This window comes from Hemibagrus wyckioides, linkage group LG26, assembly GCF_019097595.1.
Source record: "Hemibagrus wyckioides isolate EC202008001 linkage group LG26, SWU_Hwy_1.0, whole genome shotgun sequence".
Lineage (NCBI taxonomy): Eukaryota > Metazoa > Chordata > Actinopteri > Siluriformes > Bagridae > Hemibagrus > Hemibagrus wyckioides.
Window position 1 is genome coordinate 1378167 of NC_080735.1, and position 27590 is coordinate 1405756.

The 27590-nt window shown below is 42.9% G+C and overlaps 1 protein-coding gene across 5 annotated transcripts in view; it reads left to right on the plus strand.

The window, feature by feature from the left end:
- Nucleotides 1–27590, plus strand: part of ern2 (endoplasmic reticulum to nucleus signaling 2) — a 67573-nt gene that overhangs the window by 22429 nt on the left and 17554 nt on the right. For 4 of the 5 annotated variants that reach the window (XR_009203670.1, XR_009203668.1, XR_009203671.1 and 1 more), the window contains 3 exons: nucleotides 17237–17364; nucleotides 23990–24118; nucleotides 24619–24859. Coding sequence is in view for 1 of the 5 variants with exons in the window: in XM_058380525.1 (XP_058236508.1) it covers nucleotides 17237–17364; nucleotides 23990–24118; nucleotides 24619–24859 (498 nt within the window). In the remaining 4 variants the exon portion in view is untranslated. The remainder of the gene's footprint in view (nucleotides 1–17236; nucleotides 17365–23989; nucleotides 24119–24618; nucleotides 24860–27590) is intronic. The other variant, XR_009203669.1, reaches the window with a different exon arrangement.

A 27590-nucleotide genomic window follows, 5' to 3' on the forward strand; every position in this document is an offset into this window, starting at 1 on the left:
ACATCATCACACACCATCACACATCATCACACATCATCACACACCATCACACATCATCACACACCATCACACATCATCACACCACTGTCACACATCATCACACCACTGTCACACATCATCACACCACTGTCACACATCATCACACCACTGTCACACATCATCACACATCATCACACATCATCACACACCATCACACATCATCACACACCATCACACATCATCACACACCATCACACATCATCACACCACTGTCACACATCATCACACCACTGTCACACATCATCACACATCATCACACATCATCACACATCATCACACATCATCACACACCATCACACATCATCACACATCATCACACATCATCACACCACTGTCACACATCATCACACATCATCACACATCATCACACATCATCACACATCATCACACATCATCACACACCATCACACATCATCACACATCATCACACATCATCACACATCATCACACACCATCACACATCATCACACATCATCACACATCATCACACACCATCACACATCATCACACATCATCACACACCATCACACATCATCACACACCATCACACATCATCACACCACTGTCACACATCATCACACCACTGTCACACATCATCACACCACTGTCACACATCATCACACCACTGTCACACATCATCACACATCATCACACACCATCACACATCATCACACACCATCACACATCATCACACACCATCACACATCATCACACCACTGTCACACATCATCACACCACTGTCACACATCATCACACATCATCACACATCATCACACATCATCACACATCATCACACATCATCACACACCATCACACATCATCACACATCATCACACATCATCACACCACTGTCACACATCATCACACATCATCACACATCATCACACATCATCACACATCATCACACATCATCACACATCATCACACATCATCACACCACTGTCACACATCATCACACCACTGTCACACATCATCACACATCATCACACATCATCACACATCATCACACACCATCACACATCATCACACATCATCACACATCATCACACATCATCACACACCATCACACATCATCACACATCATCACACATCATCACACATCATCACACATCATCACACATCATCACACACCATCACACATCATCACACACCATCACACATCATCACACACCATCACACATCATCACACCACTGTCACACATCATCACACCACTGTCACACATCATCACACCACTGTCACACATCATCACACATCATCACACATCATCACACATCATCACACATCATCACACATCATCACACACCATCACACATCATCACACATCATCACACATCATCACACCACTGTCACACATCATCACACATCATCACACATCATCACACATCATCACACATCATCACACCACTGTCACACATCATCACACATCATCACACATCATCACACATCATCAAACATCATCACACATCATCACACACCATCACACATCATCACACACCATCACACATCATCACACCACTGTCACACACCATCACACATCATCACACATCATCACACCACTGTCACACATCATCACACATCATCACACACCATCACACATCATCACACCACTGTCACACATCATCACACATCATCACACATCATCACACATCATCACACACCATCACACATCATCACACATCATCACACACCATCACACATCATCACACACCATCACACATCATCACACACCATCACACATCATCACACCACTGTCACACATCATCACACCACTGTCACACATCATCACACATCATCACACATCATCACACCACTGTCACACATCATCACACATCATCACACATCATCACACATCATCACACATCATCACACCACTGTCACACATCATCACACATCATCACACATCATCACACACCATCACACATCATCACACACCATCACACATCATCACACACCATCACACATCATCACACCACTGTCACACATCATCACACCACTGTCACACATCATCACACATCATCACACATCATCACACCACTGTCACACATCATCACACATCATCACACATCATCACACCACTGTCACACATCATCACACATCATCACACACCATCACACACCATCACACACCATCACACACCATCACACATCATCACACATCACACCACTGTCACACACCATCACACATCATCACACATCATCACACATCATCACACATCATCACACATCATCACACATCATCACACACCATCACACATCATCACACACCATCACACATCATCACACACCATCACACATCATCACACCACTGTCACACATCATCACACCACTGTCACACATCATCACACCACTGTCACACATCATCACACATCATCACACATCATCACACATCATCACACACCATCACACACCATCACACATCATCACACATCATCACACATCATCACACCACTGTCACACATCATCACACATCATCACACATCATCACACACCATCACACACCATCACACACCATCACACACCATCACACATCATCACACATCATCACACATCATCACACCACTGTCACACATCATCACACATCATCACACACCATCACACACCATCACACACCATCACACATCATCACACACCATCACACACCATCACACACCATCACACATCATCACACACCATCACACATCATCACACCACTGTCACACATCATCACACATCATCACACATCATCACACACCATCACACACCATCACACACCATCACACATCATCACACACCATCACACATCATCACACACCATCACACATCATCACACATCATCACACACCATCACACACCATCACACATCATCACACACCATCATCACACACCATCACACATCATCACACACCATCACACATCATCACACACCATCACAAACCATCACACATCATCACACACCATCACACATCATCACACACCATCACACACCATCACACATCATCACACACCATCATCACACACCATCACACATCATCACACACCATCATCACACACCATCACACATCATCACACATCATCACACATCATCACACACCATCACACACCATCACACATCATCACACACCATCATCACACACCATCACACATCATCACACACCATCACACATCATCACACACCATCACACATCATCACACATCATCACACACCATCACACATCATCACACACCATCATCACACACCATCACACATCATCACACACCATCACACACCATCACACATCATCACACACCATCACACATCATCACACCACTGTCACACATCATCACACATCATCACACATCATCACACACCATCACACACCATCACACACCATCACACATCATCACACCACTGTCACACATCATCACACACCATCACACATCATCACACATCATCACACATCATCACACACCATCACACATCATCACACATCATCACACACCATCACACACCATCACACATCATCACACACCATCACACCACTGTCACACATCATCACACACCATCACACATCATCACACCACTGTCACACATCATCACACATCATCACACACCATCACACATCATCACACCACTGTCACACATCATCACACATCATCACACACCATCACACACCATCACACACCATCACACATCATCACACCACTGTCACACATCATCACACACCATCACACATCATCACACATCATCACACATCATCACACACCATCACACATCATCAGACACCACCACACATCATCACACACCATCACACACCATCACACATCATCACACATCATCACACATCATCACACCACTGTCACACATCATCACACATCATCACACACCATCACACACCATCACACATCATCACACACCATCATCACACACCATCACACATCATCACACACCATCATCACACACCATCACACATCATCACACACCATCACACATCATCACACCACTGTCACACATCATCACACCACTGTCACACATCATCACACATCATCACACATCATCACACATCATCACACACCATCACATATCATCACACACCATCACACACCATCACACATCATCACACATCATCACACATCATCACACATCATCACACACCATCACACATCATCACACATCATCACACACCATCACACACCATCACACACCATCACACACCATCACACATCATCACACATCATCACACATCATCACACACCATCACACACCATCACACACCATCACACACCATCACACACCATCACACATCATCACACACCATCACACACCATCACACACCATCACACACCATCACACATCATCACACACCATCACACACCATCACACATCATCACACATCATCACACATCATCACACATCATCACACACCATCACACACCATCACACACCATCACACACCATCACACACCATCACACACCATCACACACCATCACACATCATCACACATCATCACACATCATCACACATCATCACACATCATCACACACCATCACACATCATCACACATCATCACACATCATCACACATCATCACACACCATCACACATCATCACACATCATCACACACCATCACACACCATCACACACCATCACACATCATCACACACCATCACACACCATCACACACCATCACACATCATCACACCACTGTCACACATCATCACACACCATCACACACCATCACACATCATCACACACCATCACACACCATCACACATCATCACACACCATCACACACCATCACACACCATCACACATCATCACACACCATCACACATCATCACACACCATCACACATCATCACACACCATCACACATCATCACACACCATCACACATCATCACACATCATCACACCACTGTCACAAACCATCACACACCATCAGACACCATCACACACCATCACACACCATCACACACCATCACACATCATCACACACCATCACACATCATCACACACCATCACACATCATCACACATCATCACACATCATCACACATCATCACACATCATCACACACCATCACACATCATCACACATCATCACACATCATCACACATCATCACACACCATCACACATCATCACACATCATCACACATCATCACACATCATCACACATCATCACACATCATCACACACCATCACACATCATCACACACCATCACACATCATCACACACCATCACACATCATCACACCACTGTCACACATCATCACACCACTGTCACACATCATCACACCACTGTCACACATCATCACACATCATCACACATCATCACACATCATCACACATCATCACACATCATCACACACCATCACACATCATCACACATCATCACACATCATCACACCACTGTCACACATCATCACACATCATCACACATCATCACACATCATCACACATCATCACACCACTGTCACACATCATCACACATCATCACACATCATCACACATCATCACACATCATCACACACCATCACACATCATCACACACCATCACACATCATCACACCACTGTCACACATCATCACACCACTGTCACACATCATCACACCACTGTCACACATCATCACACATCATCACACACCATCACACATCATCACACCACTGTCACACATCATCACACATCATCACACATCATCACACATCATCACACATCATCACACACCATCACACATCATCACACATCATCACACATCATCACACACCATCACACATCATCAGACACCACCACACATCATCACACACCATCACACATCATCACACCACTGTCACACATCATCACACACCATCACACACCATCACACATCATCACACACCATCACACACCATCACACACCATCACACATCATCACACACCATCACACATCATCACACATCATCACACCACTGTCACACATCATCACACATCATCACACACCATCACACACTATCACACATCATCACACATCATCACACACCATCACACATCATCACACATCATCACACCACTGTCACACATCATCACACATCATCACACACCATCACACACCATCACACACCATCACACATCATCACACACCATCACACATCATCACACATCATCACACCACTGTCACACATCATCACACATCATCACACACCATCACACACTATCACACATCATCACACATCATCACACATCATCACACACCATCACACCACTGTCACACACCATCACACATCATCACACATCATCACACACCATCACACATCATCACACATCATCACACACCATCACACATCATCACACATCATCACACACCATCACACATCATCACACATCATCACACACCATCACACATCATCACACCACTGTCACAAACCATCACACATCATCACACACCATCACACCACTGTCACAAACCATCACACATCATCACACACCATCACACCACCTTCACAAACCATAACACACCATCACACATCATCACACACCATCACACCACTGTCACAAACCATCACACATCATCACACACCATCACACCACTGTCACACATCATCACACACCATCACACCACTGTCACACATCATCACACACCATCACACCACTGTCACAAACCATCACACATCATCACACACCATCACACATCATCACACCACTGTCACACATCATCACACACCATCACACCACTGTCACACATCATCACACACCATCACACATCATCAGACACCATCACACATCATCACACATCATCACACACCATCACACACCATCACACACCATCACACATCATCACACACCATCACACACCATCACACATCATCACACACCATCACACACCATCACACACCATCACACACCATCACACACCATCACACATCATCACACACCATCACACACCATCACACATCATCACACACCATCACACATCATCACACACCATCACACACTATCACACATCATCACACATCATCACACACCATCACAAACCATCACACATCATCACACACCATCACACATCATCACACATCATCACACACCATCACACATCATCACACACCATCACACATCATCACACATCATCACACACCATCACACATCATCACACACCATCACACACCATCACACACCATCACACATCATCACACAACATCACACACCATCACAAACCATCACACATCATCACACACCATCACACACCATCACAAACCATCACACACCATCACACACCATCACACATCATCACACACCATCACACACCATCACACACCATCACACATCATCACACATCATCACACACCATCACACATCATCACACATCATCACACCACTGTCACAAACCATCACACACCATCAGAGACCATCACACACCATCACACACCATCACACATCATCACACATCATCACACCACTGTCACACATCATCACACACCATCACACCACTGTCACAAACCATCACACATCATCACACACCATCACACCACTGTCACAAACCATCACACATCATCACACACCATCACACCACTGTCACAAACCATCACACATCATCACACACCATCACACCACTGTCACAAACCATCACACATCATCACACACCATCACACCACTGTCACAAACCATCACACATCATCACACACCATCACACATCATCACACCACTGTCACACATCATCACACACCATCACACCACTGTCACAAACCATCACACATCATCACACACCATCACACCACTGTCACAAACCATAACACACCATCACACATCATCACACACCATCACACCACTGTCACAAACCATCACACATCATCACACACCATCACACCACTGTCACAAACCATAACACACCATCACACATCATCACACACCATCACACCACTGTCACACATCATCACACACCATCACACATCATCACACCACTGTCACAAACCATCACACATCATCACACACCATCACACCACTGTCACAAACCATCACACATCATCACACACCATCACACCACTGTCACAAACCATCACACATCATCACACACCATCACACCACTGTCACAAACCATCACACATCATCACACACCATCACACATCATCACACCACTGTCACACATCATCACACACCATCACACATCATCACACACCATCACACCACTGTCACAAACCATCACACACCATCACACACCATCACACACCATCACACATCATCACACACCATCACACACCATCACACATCATCACACACCATCACACATCATCACACACCATCACACACCATCACACACCATCACACACTATCACACATCATCACACAACATCACACACCATCACAAACCATCACACATCATCACACACCATCACACACCATCACAAACCATCACACACCATCACACACCATCACACATCATCACACATCATCACACACCATCACACATCATCACACACCATCACACATCATCACACACCATCACACACCATCACACACTATCACACATCATCACACACCATCACACACCATCACACATCATCACACATCATCACACACCATCACACATCATCACACATCATCACACCACTGTCACAAACCATCACACACCATCAGAGACCATCACACATCATCACACATCATCACACACCATCACACATCATCACACACCATCACACATCATCACACACCATCACACACCATCACACACTATCACACATCATCACACACCATCACACACCATCACACATCATCACACATCATCACACACCATCACACATCATCACACATCATCACACCACTGTCACAAACCATCACACACCATCAGAGACCATCACACACCATCACACACCATCACACATCATCACACCACTGTCACACGTCATCACACATCATCACACACCATCACACATCATCACACACCATCACACACCATCACACACCATCACACACCATCACACATCATCACACATCATCACACATCATCACACATCATCACACACCATCACACATCATCACACATCATCACACCACTGTCACAAACCATCACACACCATCAGAGACCATCACACACCATCACACACCATCACACACCATCACACAACATCACACACCATCACACACCATCACACACCATCACACCACTGTCACACATCATCACACACCATCACACACCATCACACACCATCACACATCATCACACACCATCACACACCATCACACATCATCACACATCATCACACACCATCACACACCATCACATATCATCACACATCATCACACATCATCACACCACTGTCACAAACCATCACACATCATCACACACCATCACACCACTGTCACACATCATCACACACCATCACACCACTGTCACAAACCATCACACATCATCACACACCATCACACATCATCACACCACTGTCACACATCATCACACACCATCACACCACTGTCACACATCATCACACACCATCACACATCATCAGACACCATCACACATCATCACACATCATCACACATCATCACACACCATCACACACCATCACACATCATCACACACCATCACACATCATCACACACCATCACACATCATCACACATCATCACACATCATCACACACCATCACACATCATCACACACCATCACACACCATCACACACCATCACACATCATCACACACCATCACACACCATCACACACCATCACACACCATCACACATCATCACACACCATCACACACCATCACACATCATCACACACCATCACACACCATCACAAACCATCACACATCATCACACACCATCACACACAATCACACATCATCACACATCATCACACACCATCACACACCATCACACACCATCACACACCATCACAAACCATCACACATCATCACACATCATCACACACCATCACACATCATCACACACCATCACACACTATCACACATCATCACACAACATCACAAACCATCACAAACCATCACACATCATCACACACCATCACACATCATCACACACCATCACACACCATCACACATCATCACACATCATCACACACCATCACACATCATCACACATCATCACACCACTGTCACAAACCATCACACACCATCAGAGACCATCACACACCATCACACACCATCACACATCATCACACATCATCACACCACTGTCACACATCATCACACATCATCACACACCATCACACATCATCACACACCATCACACACCATCACACACCATCACACACCATCACACATCATCACACATCATCACACATCATCACACCACTGTCACACATCATCACACACCATCACACATCATCACACACCATCACACACCATCACACATCATCACACATCATCACACATCATCACACCACTGTCACACATCATCACACACCATCACAAACCATCACACATCATCACACACCATCACACATCATCACACACCATCACACACCATCACACACCATCACACATCATCACACATCATCACACACCATCACACATCATCACACATCATCACACCACTGTCACAAACCATCACACACCATCAGAGACCATCACACACCATCACACACCATCACACATCATCACACATCATCACACCACTGTCACACATCATCACACAACATCACACAAGATCACACACCATCACACATCATCACACCACTGTCACACATCATCACACACCATCACACATCATCACACACCTTCACACATCATCACACACCATCACACACCATCACACATCATCACACACCATCACACACCATCACACATCATCACACATCATCACACACCATCACACACCATCACACATCATCACACATCATCACACACCATCACACACCATCACACATCATCACACATCATCACACCACTGTCACAAACCATCACACATCATCACACACCATCACACACCATCACAAACCATCACACACCATCACACACCATCACACATCATCACACACCATCACACATCATCACACCACTGTCACAAACCATCACACACCATCACACATCATCACACACCATCACAAACCATCACACATCATCACACACCATCACACACCATCAGACACCATCACACACCATCACACATCATCACACCACTGTCACAAACCATCACACACCATCAGACACCATCACACACCATCACACACCATCACACACCATCACACCACTGTCACAAACCATCACACACCATCACACACCATCACACATCATCACACCACTGTCACAAACCATCACACACCATCAGACACCATCACACACCATCACACCACTGTCACAAACCATCACACACCATCACACACCATCACACATCATCACACCACTGTCACAAACCATCACACACCATCAGACACCATCACACACCATCACACACCATCACACCACTGTCACAAACCATCACACACCATCACACACCATCACACATCATCACACACCATCACACACCATCACAAACCATCACACATCATCACACACCATCACACACCATCAGACACCATCACACACCAGCACACATCATCACACCACTGTCACAAACCATCACACACCATCAGACACCATCACACACCATCACACACCATCACACACCATCACACATCATCACACCACTGTCACAAACCATCACACACCATCAGACACCATCACACACCATCACACACCATCACACACCATCACACATTATCACACATCATCACAAACCATCACACATCATCACACACCATCACACACCATCACACACCATCACACACCATCACACATCATCACAAACCATCACACATCATCACACACCATCACACACCATCACACATCATCACACACCATCACACACCATCACACACCATCACACATCATCACAAACCATCACACATCATCACACACCATCACAAACCATCACACATCATCACACATCATCACACACCATCACACACCATCACACACCATCACACATCATCACAAACCATCACACATCATCACACCACTGTCACACATCATCACACACCATCACACATCATCACACATTATCACACACCATCACACACCATCACACACCATCACACATCATCACAAACCATCACACATCATCACACATCATCACACATCATCACACATCATCACACACCATCACAAACCATCACACATCATCACACATCATCACACACCATCACACATCATCACACATCATCACACATCATCACACACCATCACAAACCATCACACACCATCACACACCATCACACATCATCACACATCATCACACATCATCACACCACTGTCACACATCATCACACACCATCACACATCATCACACATCATCACACCACTGTCACACATCATCACACACCATCACACACCATCACACATCATCACACACCATCACACATCATCACACCACTGTCACACATCATCACACACCATCACACACCATCACACACCATCACACATCATCACACACCATCACACATCATCACACATCATCACACATCATCACACACCATCATACACCATCACACATCATCACACATCATCACACACCATCACACACCATCACACATCATCACACACCATCACACACCATCACACATCATCACACACCATCACACACCATCACACATCATCACACATCATCACACATCATCACACACCATCACACCACTGTCACAAACCATCACACATCATCACACATCATCACAAACCATCACACATCATCACACATCATCACACACCATCACACATCATCACACATCATCACACACCATCACACCACTGTCACACATCATCACACAACATCACACATCATCACACCACTGTCACACATCATCACACATCATCAGACACCATCACACATCATCACACATCATCACACACCATCACACACCATCACAAACCATCACACATCATCACACACCATCACACATCATCACACATCATCACACACCATCACACATCATCACACACCATCACACACCATCACACACCATCACACATCATCACACATCATCAGACACCATCACACATCATCACACATCATCACACATCATCACACACCATCACACATCATCACACACCATCACACACCATCACACATCATCACACACCATCACAGACCATCACACACCATCACACACTATCACACATCATCACACAACATCACACACCATCACAAACCATCACACATCATCACACACCATCACACACCATCACAAACCATCACACACCATCACACACCATCACACATCATCACACATCATCACACACCATCACACACCATCACACATCATCACACACCATCACACACCATCACACACTATCACACATCATCACACATCATCACACAACATCACACACCATCACAAACCATCACACATCATCACACACCATCACACACCATCACAAACCATCACACATCATCACACACCATCACACATCATCACACACCATCACACACCATCACACATCATCACACATCATCACACACCATCACAAACCATCACACATCATCACACACCATCACACATCATCACACACCATCACACATCATCACACACCATCACACACCATCACACATCATCACACACCATCACACACCATCACACACTATCACACATCATCACACAACATCACACACCATCACACACCATCACACACCATCACAAACCATCACACATCATCACACACCATCACACATCATCACACACCATCACACACTATCACACATCATCACACATCATCACACCACTGTCACACATCATCACACATCATCACACATCATCACACCACTGTCACACATCATCACACACCATCACACACCATCACACACCATCACACACCATCACAAACCATCACACATCATCACACACCATCACACACCATCACAAACCATCACACATCATCACACACCATCACACATCATCACACATCATCACACACCATCACACATCATCACACACCATCACACATCATCACACACCATCACACACTATCACACATCATCACACATCATCACACATCATCACACCACTGTCACACATCATCACACATCATCACACATCATCACACCACTGTCACACATCATCACACATCATCACACATCATCACACACCATCATCACACACCATCACACACCATCACACACCATCACACATCATCACACACCATCACACATCATCACACACCATCACACACCATCACACACCATCACACATCATCACACACCATCACACACCATCACACACCATCACACACCATCACACATCATCACACCACTGTCACACACCATCACACACCATCACACACCATCACACACCATCACACATCATCACACATCATCACACATCATCACACACCATCACACCACTGTCACAAACCATCACACATCATCACACATCATCACAAACCATCACACATCATCACACATCATCACACACCATCACACATCATCACACATCATCACACACCATCACACCACTGTCACACATCATCACACAACATCACACATCATCACACCACTGTCACACATCATCACACATCATCAGACACCATCACACATCATCACACATCATCACACACCATCACACACCATCACACACCATCACAAACCATCACACATCATCACACACCATCACACATCATCACACATCATCACACACCATCACACATCATCACACACCATCACACACCATCACACACCATCACACACCATCACACATCATCAGACACCATCACACATCATCACACACCATCACACATCATCACACACCATCACACACCATCACACATCATCACACACCATCACACACCATCACACACTATCACACATCATCACACAGCATCACACACCATCACAAACCATCACACATCATCACACACCATCACACACCATCACAAACCATCACACATCATCACACACCATCACACATCATCACACATCATCACACACCATCACACACCATCACACACCATCACACACCATCACACACCATCACACACTATCACACATCATCACACATCATCACACAACATCACACACCATCACAAACCATCACACACCATCACAAACCATCACACATCATCACACACCATCACACATCATCACACACCATCACACACCATCACACATCATCACACATCATCACACACCATCACAAACCATCACACATCATCACACACCATCACACATCATCACACACCATCACACATCATCACACACCATCACACACCATCACACATCATCACACACCATCACACACCATCACACACTATCACACATCATCACACAACATCACACACCATCACAAACCATCACACATCATCACACACCATCACACACCATCACAAACCATCACACATCATCACACACCATCACACATCATCACACATCATCACACACCATCACACATCATCACACACCATCACACATCATCACACACCATCACACACTATCACACATCATCACACATCATCACACACCATCACACATCATCACACATCATCACACCACTGTCACACATCATCACACATCATCACACATCATCACACCACTGTCACACATCATCACACATCATCACACATCATCACACCACTGTCACACATCATCACACATCATCACACATCATCACACACCATCATCACACACCATCACACACCATCACACACCATCACACATCATCACACACCATCACACATCATCACACACCATCACACACCATCACACAACATCACACACCATCACACACCATCACACATCATCACACCACTGTCACACACCATCACACACCATCACACACCATCACACATCATCACACATCATCACACCACTGTCACACATCATCACACATCATCACACACCATCACACATCATCACACATCATCACACACCATCACACATCATCACACACCATCACACACCATCACACACCATCACACATCATCACACACCATCACACACCATCACACATCATCACACAACATCACACACCATCACACATCATCACACATCATCACACACCATCATACATCATCACACATCATCACACATCATCACACACCATCACACACCATCACACATCATCACACACCATCACACATCATCACACACCATCACACACCATCACATATCATCACACATCATCACACATCATCACACCACTGTCACAAACCATCACACATCATCACACACCATCGCACACCATCACACATCATCACACCACTGTCACACATCATCAGACACCATCACACATCATCACACACCATCACACATCATCACACACCATCACACACCATCACACACCATCACACATCATCACACCACTGTCACACATCATCATCACACACCATCACACACCATCACACACCATCACACACCATCACACATCATCACACACCATCATACACCATCACACATCATCACACACCATCATCACACCATCACACACCATCACACACCATCACACATCATCACACACCATCACACATCATCACACATCATCACACACCATCACACACCATCACACACCATCACACATCATCACACACCATCATCACACTTCATCACACATCATCACACACCATCATCACACATCATCACACACCATCACACACCATCACACATCATCACACACCATCATCACACACCATCACACATCATCACACACCATCACACACCATCACACATCATCACACACCATCACACACCACACATCATCACACACCATCACACATCATGACACACCATCACACACCATCACACACCATCACATATCATCACACATCATCACACACCATCACACACCATCACATATCATCACACATCATCACACACCATCACACACCATCACACATCATCACACACCATCACATATCATCACACACCATCACATATCATCACACATCATCACACACCATCATCACACACCATCAGCACAATTTTTTTTTTTAGAATTTCAGGTTGTGTGAAAATCAGTCCTGGCTTCAGGTTCAGTCTGATTAATCCTAATGCAGACTGGTACACTCAGTCCCTCATGTAGGTTTCACAGAGGTCATGAGATCTACCTCTCTCCCCTCAGAGCTGTTCATCCTGTCAGGAGCTTTAGTCTCGTGGTGAAGTTGCTCCTGAGGTTCACAGCCCCCTTCACCACCACAAGATCACAATCCTCACAGGGGTTCATTAGCAACACAAACAGCTAATACAACAGATTTTTAGTTTTTAATGTTGGGCCTCTGTGTGTGTGTGTGTAGGTCATCATGAAGTTCCCCCTGTAGCCCACACCACCATGCTGAGAGACTTCCCAGAGAACCTGCAACGCTCTGGTGACATCATCCCTCCTCAAGGTTCCCCTTCCTCATACAGACCCGGAGCTCACTCGGTGCGTTCACTACATGAACTTGATTTATATTAGAGCAGTGTCTGAAAAGATAAAGATGGAAATTATGAATGAGCTTTATACACTGAATTAATACACCTTAGTGTAACACACTTTAATGTAACACACCTTACTGTAACACACTTTAGTGTAACACACCTTAGACCTTAGTGCAACACACTTTAGTGTAACACACCTTAGTGCAACACACTTTAGTGTAACACACCTTAGTGTAACACACCTTACACTTTAGTGTAACACACCTTAGTGCAACACACTTTAGTGTAACACACCTTAGTGTAACACACCTTACACTTTAGTGTAACACACTTTAATGTAACACACCTTAGTGTAACACACCTTACTGTAACACACTTTAGTGTAACACACCTTACACTTTAGTGTAACACACCTTACACCTTACTGTAACACACTTTAATGTAACACAACTTACTGTAACAAACTTTAGTGTAACACACCTTAGACCTTAGTGCAACACAAATTAGTGTAACACACCTTAGTGTAACACACTTTAGTGTAACACACCTTAGTGTAACACACCTTAGTGTAACACACCTTACACTTTAGTGTAACACACATTAGTGTAACACACCTTAGTGTAACACACCTTACACTTTAGTGTAACACACTTTAGTGTAACACACCTTACACTTTAGTGTAACACACTTTAGTGTAACACACTTTAGTGTAACACACATTAGTGTAACACACCTTAGTGTAACACACCTTACACTTTAGTGTAACACACATTAGTGTAACACACCTTAGTGTAACACACCTTACACTTTAGTGTAACACACTTTAGTGTAACACACATTAGTGTAACACACCTTAGTGTAACACACCTTACACTTTAGTGTAACACACTTTAGTGTAACACACTTTAGTGTAACACACATTAGTGTAACACACTTTAGTGTAACACACCTTACACTTTAGTGTAACACACTTTAGTGTAACACACTTTAGTGTAACACACATTAGTGTAACACACCTTAGTGTAACACACCTTACACTTTAGTGTAACACACTTTAGTGTAACACACCTTACACTTTAGTGTAACACACCTTAGTGCAACACACTTTAGTGTAACACACTTTAGTGTAACACACCTTAGTGTAACACACCTTACACTTTAGTGTAACACACTTTAGTGTAACACACCTTACACTTTAGTGTAACACACCTTACTGTAACACACCTTACACCTTACTGTAACAAACTTTAGTGTAACACACCTTAGACCTTAGTGCAACACACATTAGTGTAACACACCTTAGTGTAACACACTTTAGTGTAACACACCTTAGTGTAACACACTTTAGTGTAACACACCTTAGTGTAACACACCTTAGTGTAACACACCTTACACTTTAGTGTAACACACCTTAGTGCAACACACATTAGTGTAACACACTTTAGTGTAACACACCTTAGTGTAACACACCTTACACTTTAGTGTAACACACTTTAGTGTAACACACCTTAGTGTAACACACCTTACTGTAACACACTTTAGTGTAACACACCTTACACTTTAGTGTAACACACTTTAGTGTAACACACCTTACTGTAACACACCTTACACCTTAGTGTAACACACTTTAGTGTAACACACTTTAGTGTAACACACCTTAGTGTAACACACCTTACACCTTAGTGTAACACACTTTAATGTAACACACTTTAGTGTAACACACTTTAGTGTAACACACCTTACACCTTAGTGTAACACACGTTAGTGTAACCCACCTTACACCTTAGTGTAACACACTTTAGTGTAACACACGTTAGTGTAACACACCTTACACCTTAGTGTAACACACGTTAGTGTAACCCACCTTACACCTTAGTGTAACACACGTTAGTGTAACCCACCTTACACCTTAGTGTAACACACGTTAGTGTAACACACCTTACACCTTAGTGTAACACACTTTAGTGTAACACACTTTAGTGTAACACACCTTACACCTTAGTGTAACACACTTTAGTGTAACACACTTTAGTGTAACACACCTTACACATTAGTGTAACACACCTTACACCTTAGTGTAACACACTTTAGTGTAACACACGTTAGTGTAACCCACCTTACACCTTAGTGTAACACACTTTAGTGTAACACACTTTAGTGTAACACACCTTACACATTAGTGTAACACACTTTAGTGTAACACACCTTACACCTTAGTTTAACACACTTTAGTGTAACACACCTTACACCTTAGTTTAACACACTTTAGTGTAACACACTTTAGTGTAACACACCTTACACCTTAGTTTAACACACTTTAGTGTAACACACCTTACTGTAACACATCTTAGTGTAACACACCTTACACCTTAGTGTAACACACCTTTGTGTAAAACACTTTAGTGTAACACACTTTAGTGTAACACACCTTACACCTTAGTGTAACACACCTTAGTGTAAAACAGTTTAGTGTAACACACTTTAGTGTAACACACCTTACAGTTTAGTGTAACACACTTTAGTGTAACACACCTTACACCTTAGTGTAACACACTTTAGTGTAACACACCTTACACCTTAGTGTAACACACTTTAGTGTAACACACTTTCGTGTAACACACCTTAGTTTAACACACCTTAGTGAAACACACCTTAGTGTAACACACTTTAGTATAACACACCTTCGTGTAACACACCTTACACCTTAGTGTAACACACTTTAGTGTAACACACCTTAGTGTAACACACCTTCGTGTAACACACCTTACACCTTAGTGTAACACACTTTAGTGTAACACACCTTAGTGTAACACACTTTAATGTAACACACCTTAGTGTAACACACTTTAGTATAACACACCTTACACCTTAGTGTAACACACTTTAATGTAACACACCTTAGTCTAACACACTTTAGTGTAACACACCTTACACCTTAGTGTAACACACTTTAGTGTAACACACTTTAGTGTAACACACCTTACACCTTAGTGTAACACTTTAGTGTAACACACTTTAGTGTAACACACCTTAGTTTAACACACTTTAGTGTAACACACCTTACACCTTAGTGTAACACACCTTACACCTCAGTGTAACACACTTTAGTTTAACACACTTTAATGTAACACACCTTAGTTTAACACACTTTAGTGTAACACACCTTACACCTTAGTGTAACACACTTTAGTTTAACACACTTTAATGTAACACACCTTAGTTTAACACACTTTAATGTAACACACCTTAGTTTAACACACTTTAATGTAACACACCTTAGTTTAACACACTTTAATGTAACACACCTTAGTTTAACACACCTTAGTGTAACACACTTTAGTATAACACACCTTAGTTTAACACACTTTAATGTAACACAACTTAGTTTAACACACCTTAGTGAAACACACCTTACACCTTAGTTTAACACACTTTAGTGTAACACACCTTACACTTTAGTGTAACACACCTTAGTGTAAAACACTTTAGTGTAACACACCTTACACTTTAGTGTAACACACCTTAGTGTAAAACACGTTAGTGTAACACACCTTACACCTTAGTGTAACACACTTTAATGTAACACACCTTAGTGTAACACACTTTAGTGTAACACACCTTACACCTTAGTGTAACACACTTTAATGTAACACACCTTAGTTTAACACACTTTAGTGTAACACACCTTAGTGTAACACACTTTAGTGTAACACACCTTAGTGTAACACACCTTAGTGTAACACACCTTACACCTTAGTGTAACACACTTTAGTGTAACACACCTTACTCCTTAGTGTAACACACTTTACTGTAACACACTTTAGTGTAACACACCTTAGTGTAACACACTTTAGTGTAACACACCTTAGTGTAACACACTTTAGTGTAACACACCTTACTGTAACACACTTTAGTGTAACACACCTTAGTGTAACACACTTTACTGTAACACACTTTAGTGTAACACACCTTAGTGTAACACACCTTACTGTAACACACTTTAGTGTAACACACTTTAGTTTAACACACTTTAATGTAACACACCTTAGTTTAACACACTTTAATGTAACACACCTTAGTTTAACACACTTTAATGTAACACACCTTAGTTTAACACACCTTAGTGTAACACACTTTAGTATAACACACCTTAGTTTAACACACTTTAATGTAACACAACTTAGTTTAACACACCTTAGTGAAACACACCTTACACCTTAGTTTAACACACTTTAGTGTAACACACCTTACACTTTAGTGTAACACACCTTAGTGTAAAACACTTTAGTGTAACACACCTTACACTTTAGTGTAACACACCTTAGTGTAAAACACGTTAGTGTAACACACCTTACACCTTAGTGTAACACACTTTAATGTAACACACCTTAGTGTAACACACTTTAGTGTAACACACCTTACACCTTAGTGTAACACACTTTAATGTAACACACCTTAGTTTAACACACTTTAGTGTAACACACCTTAGTGTAACACACTTTAGTGTAACACACCTTAGTGTAACACACCTTAGTGTAACACACCTTACACCTTAGTGTAACACACTTTAGTGTAACACACCTTACTCCTTAGTGTAACACACTTTACTGTAACACACTTTAGTGTAACACACCTTAGTGTAACACACTTTAGTGTAACACACCTTAGTGTAACACACTTTAGTGTAACACACCTTACTGTAACACACTTTAGTGTAACACACCTTAGTGTAACACACTTTACTGTAACACACTTTAGTGTAACACACCTTAGTGTAACACACCTTACTGTAACACACTTTAGTGTAACACACTTTAGTGTAACACACTTTAGTGTAACACACCTTACTGTAACACACTTTAGTGTAACACACCTTAGTGTAACACACCTTACTGTAACACACTTTAGTGTAACACACTTTAGTGTAACACACCTTAGTGTAACACACTTTAGTGTAACACACCTTAGTGTAACACACTTTAGTGTAACACACCTTACTGTAACACACTTTAGTGTAACACACCTTAGTGTAACACACTTTAGTGTAACACACCTTACTGTAACACACTTTAGTGTAACACACCTTAGTGTAACACACTTTAGTGTAACACACTTTAGTGTAACACACCTTAGTGTAACACACCTTAGTGTAACACACCTTACACCTTAGTGTAACACACTTTACTGTAACACACCTTACTCCTTAGTGTAACACACTTTACTGTAACACACCTTACTCCTTAGTGTAACACACTTTACTGTAACACACCTTACTCCTTAGTGTAACACACTTTACTGTAACACACTTTAGTGTAACACACTTTAGTGTGACACACCTTAGTTTAACACACTTTAGTGTAACACACTTTAGTGTGACACACCTTGGTGTAACACACCTTAGTGTAACACACCTTACACCTTAGTGTAACACACTTAGTGTAACACACTTTACTGTAACACACTTTAGTGTAACACACTTTAGTGTGACACACCTTAGTGTAACACACCTTACTCCTTAGTGTAACACACTTTACTGTAACACACTTTAGTGTAACACACTTTAGTGTGACACACCTTAGTTTAACACACTTTAGTGTAACACACCTTAGTGTAACACACTTTAGTGTAACACACCTTACACCTTAGTGTAACACACTTTAGTGTAACACACCTTAGTGTAACACACTTTAGTGTAACACACCTTAGTGTAACACACTTTAGTGTAACACACCTTACACCTTAGTGTAACACACTTTAGTGTAACACACCTTAGTGTAACACACTTTAGTGTAACACACCTTAGTGTAACACACTTTAGTGTAACACACCTTAGTGTAACACACTTTAGTGTAACACACCTTAGTTTAACACACTTTAGTGTAAAACACCTTAGTGTAACACACCTTACACCTTAGTGTAACACACTTTAGTGTAACACACCTTACTCCTTAGTGTAACACACTTTACTGTAACACACTTTAGTGTAACACACTTTAGTGTGACACACTTTAGTGTAACACACTTTAGTGTAACACACCTTAGTGTAACACACTTTAGTGTAACACACCTTAGTGTAACACACTTTAGTGTAACACACCTTACACCTTAGTGTAACACACTTTAGTGTAACACACCTTAGTGTAACACACTTTAGTGTAACACACCTTAGTGTAACACACTTTAGTGTAACACACTTTAGTGTAACACACCTTAGTGTAACACACTTTAGTGTAACACACCTTACACCTTAGTGTAACACACTTTAGTGTGACACACCTTGGTGTAACACACTTTAGTGTAACACACTTTAATGTAACACACCTTATTGTAACACACTTTAATGTAACACACCTTATTGTAACAAACTTTAGTGTAACACACTTTAATGTAACACACCTTATTGTAACACACTTTAGTGTAACACACTTTAATGTAACACACTTTAGTGTAACACACCTTACTGTGTTAATTCAGTGTATAAAGCTCATTCATAGTCTCTGGAATCTTCACTGGAACATATTTATGTAATCTGCTGATTGTTTATATTTTGTGTATGTTGTGTATATATTGTTTATGTTGTGTATATATTGTGTATGAACACTTGATTGTTTTTTATACCTTGTGTGTAGATGCCCCCATTAACACATGGAGGTTCTTCCACTACCTTGCCTGACTCTTTGACCTCTGACCCTGTAACCTCATTGTTGGTCACACTGCTGCTTGCCACACTGCTAGCTTTCTTGTTCACCTACAAGCGAGTAAGTGTCTGTTTTTTTATTCTTTTGAGGTTTTTTTAAATTGTATTTTAAATGACACCCTGTGGCTACAGCTACACATCCAGCTGCTGCATCATCATCATCATTACCTTCATCACTTTAAGAAATGTGGTTCACTCTGGATATATAAACAGGCAGATATATTCTGTACCTTTTATACATATACACACACACACATACACACACATATATACACACTCACACATACACACACGCACACACACATACATACATACACACCCATACATACGTACATACACACACACACATGCATACACACACATACACAAACACACACACATACACAAACACACACACATACATACATACATACAAATATACAGAAACACACACACACACACACATATATACACAAACACACACACTTCAGTTCCACTTTTCTGACAGTTTTTCTCTTTCACTGTAAATGTCTTTACCAAGTTTCTGTTTGTTTGTTTGTTTGTTTGTTTGTTTTTCACCAGCACATCAAAAAAACGCAGCAATCAGAGGAAATGATGAATTCAAGACCTTTAATAGATAACACCAGTCAGACCAGTCAGCTTTTACCCACAGGAAATGACATCACCTCATCAGCTTACAGCAACAGCAATCAGTCAGACCACAGCAGCTCGGTCTCGTCCAATCAAACACGGCCACGTTCGGACACCCAGGACTCCGCCCCAACCATTACATCTAATGTATCCAGCGTGTCCGAGGGTGAGGGTGAGGTTGTTGTGAGTATGTGATGTGTTGTTGTGAGTATGTGATGTGTTGTTGTGAGTATGTGATGTGTTGTTGTGAGTATGTGATGTGTTGTTGTGAGTATGTGATGTGTTGTTGTGAGTATGTGATGTTGTGTTGTGAGTATGTGATGTTGTGTTGTGAGTATGTGATGTGTTGTTGTGAGTATGTGATGTTGTGTTGTGAGTATGTGATGTTGTGTTGTGTTGTTGTGAATATGTGATGTTGTGTTGTTGTGAGTATGTGATGATGTGTTGTGTTGTTGTGAGTATGTTATGTGTTGTGTTGTTGTGAGTATGTGATGATGTGTTGTGTTGTTGTGAGTATGTTATGTGTTGTGTTGTTGTGAGTATGTGTTGTGTACAGTATGGTGAACAGTGTCGTGTACAGTGTGGTGAACAGTATGGTGAACAGTGTGGTGAACGGTGTCGTGTACAGTGTGGTGAACAGTGTTGTATACAGTGTGGTGAATAGTGTTGTGTACAGTGTGGTGAACGGTGTCATGAATGGTGTCGTGAACAGTGTCGTGAATGGTATGGTGAACGGTGTTGTGTACAGTGTTGTGTACAGTGTGGTGAACAGTGTGGTGTACAGTGTGGTGTACAGTGTGGTGAACAGTGTTGTGTACAGTGTGGTGAACGGTGTGCTGAACGGTGTTGTGAACGGTGTGGTGAGCGGTGTGGTGAACAGTGTGGTTAATGGTGTTGTGAACAGTGTGGTGTACAGTGTGGTGAACGGTGTTGTGAACGGTGTGGTGAGCGGTGTGGTGAACAGTGTGGTTAATGGTGTTGTGAACAGTGTGGTGTACAGTGTGGTGAACAGTGTTGTGAACAGTGTTGTGTACAGTGTGGTGTACAGTGTGGTGAACGGTGTTGTGAACGGTGTGGTGAGCGGTGTGGTGAACAGTGTGGTTAATGGTGTTGTGAACAGTGTGGTGTACAGTGTGGTGAACGGTGTTGTGAACGGTGTGGTGAGCGGTGTGGTGAACAGTGTCGTGAACAGTATGGTGAACAGTGTTGTGAACAGTGTTGTGTATGGTGTTGTGAACAGTGTGGTTAACAGTGTGGTGAACAGTGTTGTGTACGGTGTTGTGAACAGTGTGGTTAACGGTGTTGTGAACAGTGTTGTGAACAGTGTGGTGTACAGTGTTGTGTACAGTGTGGTGAACAGTGTGGTGAACAGTGTGGTGTACAGTGTTGTGTACAGTGTGGTGAACAGTGTGGTGAACAGTGTGGTAAACAGTGTGGTGAACATTATGGTGTACAGTGTGGTGAACAGTGTGGTGTACAGTATGGTGTACATTGTTGTGTACAGTGTGGTGAACAGTATGGTGAACAGTGTTGTAAACAGTGTGGTGAACGGTGTCATGAACAGTATGTGTCGTGAATGGTATGGTGAACGGTGTTGTGTACAGTGTTGTGTACAGTGTGGTGAACAGTGTTTTGTACAGTGTGGTGAACAGTGTTGTGTACAGTGTGGTGAACGGTGTGCTGAACGGTGTTGTGAACGGTGTGGTGAGCGGTGTGGTGAACAGTGTGGTTAATGGTGTTGTGAACAGTGTGGTGTACAGTGTGGTGAACGGTGTTGTGAACGGTGTGGTGAGCGGTGTGGTGAACAGTGTGGTTAATGGTGTTGTGAACAGTGTGGTGTACAGTGTGGTGAACAGTGTTGTGAACAGTGTTGTGTACAGTGTGGTGTACAGTGTGGTGAACGGTGTTGTGAACGGTGTGGTGAGCGGTGTGGTGAACAGTGTGGTTAATGGTGTTGTGAACAGTGTGGTGTACAGTGTGGTGAACGGTGTTGTGAACGGTGTGGTGAGCGGTGTGGTGAACAGTGTCGTGAACAGTATGGTGAACAGTGTTGTGAACAGTGTTGTGTATGGTGTTGTGAACAGTGTGGTTAACAGTGTGGTGAACAGTGTTGTGTACGGTGTTGTGAACAGTGTGGTTAACGGTGTTGTGAACAGTGTTGTGAACAGTGTGGTGTACAGTGTTGTGTACAGTGTGGTGAACAGTGTGGTGAACAGTGTGGTGTACAGTGTGGTTAACGGTGTTGTGAACAGTGTTGTGAACAGTGTGGTGTACAGTGTTGTGTACAGTGTGGTGAACAGTGTGGTGAACAGTGTGGTGTACAGTGTTGTGTACAGTGTGGTGAACAGTGTGGTGAACAGTGTGGTAAACAGTGTGGTGAACATTATGGTGTACAGTGTTGTGTACAGTGTGGTGAACAGTGTGGTGTACAGTATGGTGTACATTGTTGTGTACAGTGTGGTGAACAGTATGGTGAACAGTGTTGTAAACAGTGTGGTGAACGGTGTCATGAACAGTATGTGTCGTGAATGGTATGGTGAACGGTGTTGTGTACAGTGTTGTGTACAGTGTGGTGAACAGTGTTGTGTACAGTGTGGTGAACAGTGTTGTGTACAGTGTGGTGAACGGTGTGCTGAACGGTGTTGTGAACGGTGTGGTGAGCGGTGTGGTGAACAGTGTGGTTAATGGTGTTGTGAACAGTGTGGTGTACAGTGTGGTGAACGGTGTTGTGAACGGTGTGGTGAGCGGTGTGGTGAACAGTGTCGTGAACAGTATGGTGAACAGTGTTGTGAACAGTGTTGTGTACGGTGTTGTGAACAGTGTGGTTAACGGTGTTGTGAACAGTGTTGTGAACAGTGTGGTGTACAGTGTTGTGTACAGTGTGGTGAACAGTGTGGTGTACA